The sequence below is a fragment of the Macaca nemestrina genome, chromosome 3 (genome assembly GCF_043159975.1).
Source record: "Macaca nemestrina isolate mMacNem1 chromosome 3, mMacNem.hap1, whole genome shotgun sequence".
Taxonomy (NCBI): Eukaryota; Metazoa; Chordata; class Mammalia; order Primates; family Cercopithecidae; genus Macaca; species Macaca nemestrina.
The window spans coordinates 157,997,641-158,009,955 of record NC_092127.1 but is presented as its reverse complement, the minus strand read 5'-3'; the positions used below and the strand labels follow the sequence as shown (position 1 = coordinate 158,009,955).

Genomic DNA, 12,315 nt, shown 5'->3' with positions numbered 1-12,315 from the left:
ATATCCTTTTCTCTAAAAAGTGAGGTGTCATTTTTTTTCCCCATCCAATGTCAGGCTGTCATGACTCAGTTACTTGTGCATTGACAAAAATTACACCCATACAGTTGTTGATGGAGAACGTTTTATTTATGGAATTTTTATCTGTACAGATGCTTCTGTCCTCATCTTTATATTTGTCTCCCTCTTCTCACTGAACTGCAAAATTCCTGAAGGATGAGACCTGGGCTGTTTAATGCAATCTGTACATTCTCAGCAGAGCACAAGTATCAAATGGACATCGGATACATTTTAATAATGATCTAACACAAGCAAAAATAATCACTGAAAATATAAAACTCAACAAGAGACATAAGAAAAAAAGCAGACGGAAAACAAAAAAAAATTCTTATTTTAGAATGATGCTATACGTAACTTGTAAAATATTTAAGTTTTTATACATGAGATTATATTGGTTTCCTTAAAGAAAAAAATTACAATTAAGAATGGAAATTAAAATGTAAAACCAAGATAAATATTTTTGGCTTTTGGACTTAAAAAAAAAAAAAGATTAGTGAGGAAAACCAAGAAATAATGGGGAGAGAAAGAAACACTACTACTAATTTTCTCTTTATGATTAAAAAAAATAATCTTTTAACCATATTTGGGGTGACTAGAAATTAACAGTGATGATCCTTTTGAGTTAAAAAATCAGTGACACATTTTATTAAAACAAAAGGAACAAAGGAACTTTAACCAGACCATACATGTAAAGGCTATTTAGCATAGCAATTTCATGGATTCAAAATACATCTTTAATGACAAGCAAACCAATAACCAGGAAAAATGAAGACTGTCCTTCCCTTTATAATGTGATATTAAAGTGCGGCCTGTGGACAATTTATAAAGTGTTTGAAGTTTAATTTTTATTTTACAAAAATTGACACTATTAAAACCAACATGATTATCTTTCATTCATCCAATAACTGAACTAACAGTATTATAAAAATATGTAAAAAAATTCTAGATTCATAATTACCAGATATGCTAATACCCATATAGCTAGTATAAATCTGATGATTAAAAAAATAGTTTTGTTTCCTTAAAAACACTTGGTTCATTTACCATTTAATATCAGATAGATATTTGCTATCCCGAAGTACCAAAAAAAAAAAAAAAATCACAAATAAAAATGGCAATCTCTACACTTTAGGTTTCTTGTTAGGTGGATCTTGAAGACTAAACTTTGGAATTTCACCAGAAGGAGCATATGGAATTCTCTTTGAAGACACCTTTTTGCCAATTGTTTCAATCTGAAAAAAAAATTTTAAGAGAACTATTAATTATATAAGTGTAAGAATTTACAATGTACCGAAATGGGAGCAGGGGGAATCTAGATTTTTTTCTTAGAAAAGGATTCTCAAGTTGTCTGGGTTGCTATGAGAGATCTTTGGTTTCTTCCCTATTTTTTGTTTCTAGAATTAATCTACACTTCATTTTTTTTTTTTTTTTTTTTTGAGACGGAGTCTCGCTCTGTCACCCAGGCTGGAGTGCTGTGGCCGGATCTCAGCTCACTGCAAGCTCCGCCTCCCGGGTTCACGCCATTCTCCTGCCTCAGCCTCCCGAGTAGCTGGGACTACAGGCGCCCGCCACCTCACCCGGCTAGTTTTTTTGTATTTTTTAGTAGAGACAGGGTTTCACCGTGTTAGCCAGGATGGTCTCGATCTCCTGACCTCGTGATCCGCCCGTCTCGGCCTCCCAAAGTGCTGGGATTACAGGCTTGAGCCACCGCGCCCGGCCTACACTTCATTTTAATATTCATATCTAGACTTTCTCACTCCTGCCATTCCCACACCTGACTCCCTCAAAGTCGTCAATTATGTGCCACCACTGTCTTTAGAAACATGCATGAAATTAACTGACCAAATTCCGGTGAGTTCATATTTTATTTCAAACTCCATTCTCATTTCAATTTCCCTTGTACTAAAAATCCTGCAAAAGCTAACAGCATAATCTTATTTTTTTTGAGATGGAGTCTTGCTCTATCGCCCAGGCTGGAGTGCAGTGGCACGATCTTGGCTCACTGCAACCTCCGTCTCCTAGGTTTAAGCAATTCTCCTGTCTGCCTCCTGAGTAGCTGGGATTACAGACATGCACTACCACGCCTCGCTAATTTTCGTATTTTTAGTAGAGATGAGGTTTTACATGCTGGCCAGGCTGGTCTCGAACTCCTGACCTCAAGTGATCTGCCTGCCTTGGCTTCCCAAAGTGCTGGGATTACCGGCATGAGCCACTACGCCCTGTTTGTAACAGCATAATTCTTTTTCTTTTCTTTTTTTTTTTTTTAAATCGAGTCTCACACTGTCGCCCGGGCTGGAGTGCAGTGGCGCGACCTTGGCTCATGGCAGCCTCCGCCTCCCAGGTTCAAGCGATTCTCCTTGCCTCAGTCTCCCAAGTAGCTGGGATTACAAGCGCCCGCCACCACACCAGGCTAATGTTTTTGTATTTTTAGTAGAGACGGGGTTTCACTATATTGGCCAAGCTGGTCTCAAACTCCTGACTTCGTGATCCACCCGCCTTGGCCTCCCAAAGTGCTGGGATTACAGGCATAAGCCACTGTGTGCTGCCAACAGCATAATTCTTAAGAATTCAGACTTCGGAGTCTGGAATCCTGACTGGCACTTGCTGCATTACCTAAACTCTCCAGGTCTTTCTTCCCACTTGTAAATTGTGTTACCACCACTTAACTCAAAGGGTTGTGGTAAGTATTAAATTAGGTAAAGTGCTTAGCATACAACAAGCCAGCCTTCACTGAATGATAATCAATTTTTGTTTTGCCTATTACATTTTTCATTTATTCCATATATTCAAAATCATCATCTTATTAAAAATACTACTTCAACGGTCATGAATTTATCTCCCCTCCACAGCAGAGATAAATATACTACTCAATTTTCTGTCTTTTGAATTATAAATTAATATTTAATTCTGACTCATACCACAAAAAAAGGGCTTCTGCTTTATATTAACCAGTTGTCTTAGTGACTTACACATTCTCCTCATTTAGTGATTCCATTCCTAATTGTTTTTTTAATCATCACTAGGAAAGTTAACTTTTACAATAACTTAAAATCATTTAAAATATGTATTTCTCTACATATGTTTCCCCTTAGATGAGTAAAACAGGAATGACAGAAAATGTGTCTATGCCTTGCAAATAACCTTTTAAAAATAACATTCCTGAGTTTAGTCATGACCGGGGAAAACCGTCATGCTGTTACTCACTAGGGAGGGGTGGAATAGAAGAGTCCCCAAGGTCTTGGATGGAAGAGTTCACAGACAAGGATGCCATTTGATTCTTTCCACAAGCAAATCTCTCATGAAGGAGAAATGGGCACTGAGTTCTAAATAAGGACCTTCACCAAGTTGGTGAGAGGTTTAAGAGAACCAGATCAGATATTTTTGAATAGCAGATTAGGCCTTACTTGTACCTCTCCAAGATAGCTGGTGCTGAGATGTGTATAGCAAGCTATCAAACACTGCTGCTTTTCTGCTCTGCGTGGGCACTACGTTGACTGCAACCCCCTGGCATATTTTTTTATTCTCCCTAACTTACTCCACCTCCCCATCCTCCTATCCCCATATACACACTGCTCTAAGGAAATGGAAAGTAGCTTCTTATTAATACTTTTGGGACTCCTTGGAGAACTGAAATAGATGTAACATACAAATACACTGTTCTGGGTGGAGGCTTCTCTCAGCTTTCCAAATGTTCCATAATTGACAAGCTGTTTTTTGTTTTTTGAGGCAGGGTCTCACTCTGTCACCCAGGCTGGCATGCAACGGCATGATCTCAGCTCATTACAACCTCTGCCTGCCGGGCTCAAGTAATCCTCCCACGTCAGCCTCCCATGTGGCTGGGATTACAGGCGCAGGCCACCACGCCCGGCTAATTACTATTATTTTTTTTTCCGAGATGGAGTCTTGCGCTGTCACCCAGGTTGGAGTGCAGTGGTGTGATCTTGGTTCACTGCAACCTCCACCTCCCAGGTGTAAGCAATTCTCCTGCCTCAGCCTCTGGAGTAGCTGGGATTACAGGCATGTGCCACCACGCCCAGCTAATTTTTGTATTTTTAGTAGAGATGGGGTTTCACAGTATTGGCCAGGCTGGTCTCGAATTCCTGACCTTGTGATATGCCCGCCTCAGCCTCCCAAAGCGCTGGGATTACAGGCTTGAGCCATCATGCCCGGCAATTTTTGTATTTTTTTTTAGAGACAGGGTTTCGCCATGTTGGCTAGGCTGGTCTCAAACTCCTGACCTCAAGTGATCCACCTCCACAGCCTCCTAAAGTGCTGGGATTACAGGTGTGAACCACCATGCCTGGCCAGTTGATAAACTTTGAATCAGAAGCGGGCCAGTACCATCGAAACTCCCATATATTTCATTCAGACCCCTCACAGCACTGGGACAGTGCTGAGTACTCAGGAGGTATAGGATGAACACCTGCTGATTGACCAAGACCTCTTTCTTTCTCTACCTTTAGATCACAAATTTAGGGAGGAAGTAGAATAGTCAGAAAAATCCCAAAGGGACTTCCTAAAGAACTGACATGTTGTCCCAGAGTTAGGTTACTGCTAAGGAAAATAAGAAAATTCTAAAACCCACACAATGGGTTTAAAAAGCATATGAGCACTTTCCTAATTGTTGAAATAAACTTCTGATATTGATTTGGTTCCCCAAAAGAACTGCCCTAGAACTTCCCTAGGTGTCATCTTAATCAGCCAAACATATTCTGACCTGCTGTGATGGTCTTTTGATGTCAACTTGACTAGATTATAGTCCCCAGTTGTTGAATCAAACACTAAAGACCAAACAAAAAGAAGAAAAAGGGTCCAGGATCATGATTACCTGGAAGCCAATGGTTTGTAGTTCATTGTGGAGCCCATCCAGGACACGCCGTCCATCGAAGATAAAGGCTGGCTTTAGCATTTTTTTATGAATGCGTTCATAATCCAATTCCTGTAAAGACAAACCATAGGAACAATTAAAACACATACATGAGCTGGGCGCAGTGGCTTATGCCTGTAATCCCAGCACTTTGGGAGGCCGAGGTGGGTGGATCACGAGGTCAGGAGATCGAGACCATCCTGGCCAACATGATGAAACCCCATCTCTACTAAAAATACAAAAAATTAGCCAAGCGTGGTGGCAGGCGCTTGTAGTCCCAGCTACTCAGGAAGCTGAGGCAGGAGAATGGCGAGAACCCAGGAGGCAGAGCTTATAGTGAACTGAGATGGCGCCACTGCACTCCAGCCTGGGTGACAGAGCAAGACTCTGTCTCAAAAAAAAAAAAAACACACATACATGAACACATACTCAACCTTAGCTGATAATGGAACACCTCTAGAATTTTCCTTAGTATCATTTCTGTTACCTTACCTTAAACATGTCCCACTCAGTGCAAATAACAACAGCATGGGCACCATCACATGCTTCATATGGATCCTTGGAAATGGTCACGAGGCGGGACACTGTAACAGCAACAACAAAAAAACAGAAATAAGGAGTTATTTGACATTACAGTAGTTTCCCCCTTATCTGCAGGGATACATTCCAAGACCCCCAGTAGATGTCTGAAACTGTGGAGAATACTGAACCCCTATATATACTTACACACATACTTGTTTTTTGAATCTGATTGCCAAAAGTTACTAAGTGACTAATGGGCGAGTAGCATGTGGAATGTGGATATGCTGGACAAATGAATGATAAATGTTCCAGGCAGGATGAAACAGTACACAATTTAAAACTTATGAATTGTTTATTTCTGGAATTTTCTTTCTAGTACTTTCAGACTGCAATTGACTGCAGATAACTGAACCCATGGAAAGAAAAACCACACATAAGGGGGATAGTACTATAGATACTCTAACACTAGGACTGCAGAAGAGTTGGGAATAATCTGATTTTAGCATCAGTGGGAGTGATGGTGGCAGGCCCCAAAATCTGCCTTGGAATCATCTCCTTGGAATTTTGGGGCTTTGTGGAATATGTTGGAAAAATCAATGGACCAATCCACAGCTGATCACTTCAAATCAGTGTTGATGACATTATGCCTAAGACTTTAATTTCAGAGAAATGAGGTTTAAAAGAAGGCCTACCAATGATATCAATGATAAAACTGAACAACCTAAGGTTTCGAGAAGATAAAAAGTTTTAAGGTCTGTACTCAAAATGATTCATGAGACTCAAAGCCTTACCTTGGTCATCCTCTGAAACACCTGGATGAGAAAGATCCACAACTATTTGTTCCCTAGGTACTTTTGGATCATATATATGGAGGTGTGCGCCTTCATCCATCAAATATTTGCTAATATATATACTAGAGGATTCTCTATAGGAAAAAAAAATCAGTATTGCTAAGCTTTACATGGCATTATATTCTAATACCAGGGAGTTTAAGATACAGGTAAAATTATATTTCCTTTTTTTTTTTTTTTTTGGAGACAGAGTCTTACTCTGTCACCCAGGCTGGAGTGCAGTGGTGCAATCTTGGCTCACTGCAAGCTCCACCGCCCGGGTTCATGCCATTCTCCTGCCTCAGCCTCCCGAGTAGCTGGGACTACAGGTGTCCACCACCACGCCTGGCTAATTTTTTTGTATTTTTAGTAGAGATGGTGTTTCACCATGTTAGCCAGGATGGTCTCAATCTCCTGACCTCGTGATCCACCCGCCTCCACCTCCCAAAGTGCTGAGATTACAGGCGTGAGCTACCACGCCCAGTCAGGTAAAATTATATTTCTTAAGCTGGTGGAGTGGTGAAGATATGGATGTTTATTTTTATTCTTTATATTATATATATACATGTATTTTATGCACACATCCACCAATCAAAAAATTAAGATGTACACATCCACCAATCAAAAAATTAACACAATCTCAAAGGGCTTGAAATATTTTAAAAAACTGATACCTCGTATCACCAGTGTCCTTTTTGAATGCAAATCCCAAAATAGCTATCTTCTTATCAGTTACTGTATTAAACAGACTGTCTATGATCCGGGAAGCAAACCTCCTCCTTTGGTAGTCATTCATGTCTATCACCTGAAATTACATGTACAATTGTGCAATGATTAGTTAAAAGAGGTACGGCCTATGACACACATTACTCAGAGTTTTATGGTGAGTGCTATTGTACAAATACAACACTTACATATAAACAGGAGGCAAAAATTAACCAAACTCTAGTGCCTGTGGATTTAAAACAAAACAACAACAACAAAAAAAGAATCACCCATCCCCTTCCTTAAAGCCATCCTAGGCCAGCAGTGGTAGCTCACATCTGTAATCCCAGCACTTTAGGAGGCCGAGGTGGGCGATTGCTCGAGCTCAGGAGTTCAAGACCAGCCTGGGCACCATGGTGAGACCCTGTCTCTACAAAAAATACAAAAATTCACCAGGCATGGTGGCATGTGCCTGTAGTCCCAGCTACTTGGGAGGCTGAGGTGGGATGGCTTGAGCACAGGAGGCAGAAGTGGCAGTGAGCCAAGATCATGCCACTGCACTCCAGCCTGGGTGACAGAGCCAGACCCTGTCTTAAATTAAAAAAAAAAAAAAAAAAAGCCATCCTAAAAATTTGTAATTTAATTTGGCTTGATTTTCCACGTATAAGGCTAGGATGGATGCAAAAATTGGAGTGCACAACCAAGTTTTAATTCTAAGCGCATTTCAGGTTCAGCTATGAGACCAGCCTAAATAAGGCACATAGGAAACCATATTCTCCTTAGCCCGTGTCTCTAAACTCTGTGGAAACAAGCTATAAGCAATCAAACCCCAAAGTATTCCTTCATTTGCTTGTGCTCCACTATTTACAAAAATTCAGTTTCAGTGGAAAGTGAGCAGGGAACAAACAATTATGGTTCTAGCTACCTCTGGATGAACCATACCACCACAAATATTTGACAAGGTTTTTAATGAACTAAATGTTATACGAGAAGAGTCTCCGATCACTTAATCTGTTAAATTTAGGTTGGTAACCAGGTAGGCAAAGCAAAAGAAATTTTTTTTTAAGGCTTTAAGCTTCCAGGGACCATCTCAATCAAACCTTGAGAGCTTAAGCAATTAGCCCAAAGTGCTGGAAAATCAAGAGTTTATCTGCAATTTTCACATGATGAACAGTGAGATAAAGCCATCATGATGGATTGACTGGAATGACACTAAGTGTATCTGTTTTCCCTTAAAAATGTGCATTTCTGGCTAGGCAGGGTGGTACGCCTGTAGTCCCAGCTACTCAGGAGGCTCAGGTGGATCACGTGAGCCCAAGAGTTGGAATCTAGCCTGGGCAACTCAGTGAGATCCTGTCTCTAAAAAGTAAAACATTTTAAAAAAAGAAACGTGCATTTCTTTAGATTCCCTCCCATATCTACTGCTGAAACCTGAAAAATTATAAACTCAGGGGGAAAATATTTGGGAAAGGCACATATACCAACTAGTAATTGGGACAAATTACTTAATATCTCTGTGTCAGTTCCCTCATCAAATAAAGGGGATAATGTTAGTGATGAGGATTAAATGATACTGTATGCGAAGTGCCCAAAAGAGTACCCAGTACAGGGTAAGCATTCAGTAAACATCAACTCTACTTCCCAGAGCTCACTTAATGCTTCCAATTTGGGAAGGGTTTCTAATTTTAGCTCTGTGAGTCTGAAAGGTTCAAAACAAATAACAACAAACACAAAACCACTTGAAAGCATGACAATATAGGTTCTGTTTGGTTTTTTGAGATGAAGTCTCGCTCTGTCATCCAGGCTGGAGTGCAGTGGCGCAATCCTGGTTCACTAGAACCTCCGCCTCCTGGGTTCAAGTGATTCTCATGCCTCAGCCTCGCTAGGCCAGTCTCGAACTCCTGACTCTCAAGTGATCTGTCCACCTCAGCCTCCCAAAGTGCAGGGATTACAGGTGTGAGCCACCACGCCCGACCAATGTTATAATATAGGTTCTTACTTTACTTTGATTTTATGCCTTTCAAGACAGAGAAGAATTAGGCTAGGTTCACTGGCTAACACTTATATTCCCAGCACTTTGGGAGGCAAAGACGGGAGGACTGCTGAGCCCAGGAGTTTGAGACCAGCCTGGGCAATATGGTGAGACCTTGTCTTTACAAAAAAATTTTTTTAAATAAAAAAATTCGCCAACGTGGTAGTGCATTCCTGAAGTCCCAGCTACTTGGGAGGCTGAAGTGGGAGGACTACTTGAGCACAGGAGGTCACTGCAGTGAGCAGGGATGACACCACTGCATTCTAGCCTGGGTGACAGAGTGAGATCTTGTCTCAAAAAAAAAAAAAAGAGAAGAATTATAATTAAGGATAATTGTTTTTGTTTTACTCTGGGAGCAAATTTAGCTATAAAATTAGAATACTGGTTTATCACAAACTTCCATCAACATTGATTAGCAGGAAAGATAAATTAAAAACACAGATACCCAATAAATAAACATAAAATAAGCAAATTGAATATACTAATGTTTGACTTCCTGGAATAAATAAATTCCATCAAAAATATTTCATGGACAAAAAGTGACATGCTTAATGAGAAGCTAAACAGAAATTGCTATTATTATTGCTATTACTATTATTATGTTAGAGACAGGGTCTCACTCTGTTGTCTGTGCTACAGTGCAGTGGAGGGATCATAAGTCACGGGAGCCTCCAACTCCTAGGTTCAAGTGATCCTCCCACCTCAGCCTCCTGAGTAGCTAGGACTACAGGTGTGCAGCACCATGCCTGGCTAATTTTTAAATTTTTTGTAGACATGGGGTCTCACTATGGTGCCCAGGTCAGTCCCAAATTCCTGGCCTCAAGTGATGCTCCTGCCTTGGCTTCCTAAAGTGTTGCGATTACAGGTGTGAACCACTATGCCTGGCTAAACAGAAATTATTACCTATAAAGATTAATACCTGCTGCCAATAACGAGCTACTTCTGGCAAATTCAGAGCCTCACAGAGATAAACCAAATTCAGAACATCCTTTTGGAAGCAGCTCCCACCAAACCCTACAGAAAGAAAAAAATAAACAGTATTTTCATGTAAGAACGAGAAAACTCAATCATGTGACAAATTTCTTTATACTAAATCAGAAACCTTATACTAAGATTTTTTAATAATAAAATTCAGATAGATAAATAATAGGCTTCTAAATTATGTAAAATTTGCAGGCAACAACTCCACAAGTAACTTCCAAATAATTTTCTAACTAAAGTTTCATTATGACTACGTTTAACTTTTTATATTGTTTCCTTTTATCTCCTATTTTTTTCTCATTCATCTAGTATGACTGCCCCACATTCTTTACTCCAGCAGAGGGTCAGCAAACTTTTTCTCTTTTTGAGACAGAGTCTCCCTCTGTCGCCCAGACTGAAGTGTAGTGGTATGAACATGGCTCACTGCAGCCTTGACCTCCCAGGCTCAGGTGATCCTCCTACCTTAGCCTCCCAGGTAGCTAGGGCTACAGGTGTGCATGACTAATTTTTTTTATTTTTTTGTAGAGCTAGGGCTTCACCATGCTGCCCAGGCTGGTCTCAAATTCCTGGGCTCAAGCAATTCGCCTGCCTTGGCCTCAGTCTCCCAAAGTGCTGGGATTGTAGGCATGAGCCACTGTGCCTGGCCTGGGTTAGCAAACTTTCATGGCAAAGGGCCAGACAGTAAATATTTCAGCCTTTGTGGACCATTCAGTTTCTGAGGAGACTATTAAACTGCCACTGTAGCTCAAAAGCAGCCATAGACAATATGTAGTCTAATGGTCATGGCTGTGTTCCAATAAAATTTATTTACAAAAACAAGCTGTGGACTGGATTTGACCCAAGGGCCATAGTTTGCCCACGCTTGCTCTAATGCAATGCAGTATGCAGTAAGGAATAATATGGCTTTGGAGTTAGAAACATCTGGTCACTCAGTTGCATGACTTCGAGCAAGTTGCACAAATTTCCCTGGGTCTGAAGCATCTCTAAAAAAGAAAATAACAGCATCTTCCTAACAGGTTATAAGGATTCAGTGAGATATATAAAGCACTGGTACCAGCAGATAATATGCCTTCAGTAAATAGTAGCTCTCTTTATTAGAGAAAAATTTGAATTTACCAACACTGGCTTTTAGAAACTTGTTTCCAATTCTCTGGTCCATTCCAATTGCTGTTGCTACCTCTTCTACATCAGCTCCTGTTGCTTCACACAGAGCACTTATGGAATTAATGCTGCTTATTCTCTGGGCAAGAAAAGCATTTGCTGCCTTAAAAAAAAAACACACACACACACACAGAGAAGAGTAAGATAGGCTAAAACAGCAATTTTACACATCTAGTTTATATTTCATTGCGTTGATGCAAATTACTGAGGGAGATACATGAGATACTGATGAGCTCAATTTGAGGAGACAATGGATGGGTTAGAAAGGGAAAATGTTTTAAATTAGAGAGGACCGATGATTAAGAAAAAGGGTAAAGAGAAGGAAAGAGTGATAAAAACCAAATTACTATTTTAAGATTTCATAATTTTTCAGAATATTTTATACCCTGATATATGATCTCCCTTGTGAAAATTATTTCATAATTTAAACGTGCAAGAATATGATCTTCAAAAGCATAACCTCTTACTACTATTAAAAAAGTATCTGTGTAGCTTATCAGGCTTAAAATAAATAAGTATTTGGCTTTAATTTAATGGAGAGTTGAATGCTATATACTAACCAGTTTGGAAAGCTCTGAAGACCAAGTATTAGTGGTGAGGATCTTTTCTCTGGGAACCCAGTGCTCATATACAGCACACAGGGCCTGCACAGCTCTCTGGCCCTCTGGAGTTTCATCCCCTCCAATCAGTACCCTGTCTGGGTACTTTAGGTCATTGATGGCCGTTCCCTCTGCCAGAAACTCAGGGTTGGACAGCACCTAGAATCCCAATGTAAAGGAAAGTTTTAAGCTAGAATTAATTTTGGGCAACTTTAACACATCAGTATTTACATAAGAACAACCAGATTCTAATGCTTCATTTTTTATACCTGTAGATTCAAGTTGGGTTTTGTGTTTGCATCAAATATGCGACGAATACTTTCTGCTGCCCGCACTGGAACCGTGCTTTTCTCAGTCACAATTTTGTACCCATTTGAGTTTTGCACAATGCGTCTAGCACAAGCTTCAATATACTTCAGATCTGCTGCCCGGCCTTTCCCCATTCCATAGGTTTTTGTCGGAGTATTCACCTGATGAAAGTATATGGGATAAAGAACAGAGTGCCTATGAGATAGGGATTTCAAGATATATCCTGAAGTCCTGGTTAAAGTGTGGAGTTAA

At 40.2% G+C, this 12,315-nt stretch overlaps 1 protein-coding gene across 2 annotated transcripts in view; it reads right to left on the bottom strand.

Annotated features, from left to right (window-relative positions):
* The window catches only part of LOC105487965 (UDP-glucose 6-dehydrogenase), a 29,548-nt gene continuing 17,233 nt past the window's right edge, over window positions 1-12,315 (bottom strand). The window contains exons 5-13 of one of the 2 annotated variants that reach the window (XM_071093711.1): window positions 12,024-12,224; window positions 11,716-11,913; window positions 11,111-11,258; window positions 9,933-10,027; window positions 6,951-7,081; window positions 6,238-6,371; window positions 5,417-5,508; window positions 4,886-4,996; window positions 1-1,289 (exon numbers count right to left, since the gene is read on the bottom strand). In XM_071093711.1, the coding sequence (XP_070949812.1) occupies window positions 1,179-1,289; window positions 4,886-4,996; window positions 5,417-5,508; window positions 6,238-6,371; window positions 6,951-7,081; window positions 9,933-10,027; window positions 11,111-11,258; window positions 11,716-11,913; window positions 12,024-12,224 (1,221 nt within the window). In that variant the 3' untranslated portion in view covers window positions 1-1,178. The remainder of the gene's footprint in view (window positions 1,290-4,885; window positions 4,997-5,416; window positions 5,509-6,237; window positions 6,372-6,950; window positions 7,082-9,932; window positions 10,028-11,110; window positions 11,259-11,715; window positions 11,914-12,023; window positions 12,225-12,315) is intronic. The other variant, XM_071093710.1, reaches the window with a different exon arrangement.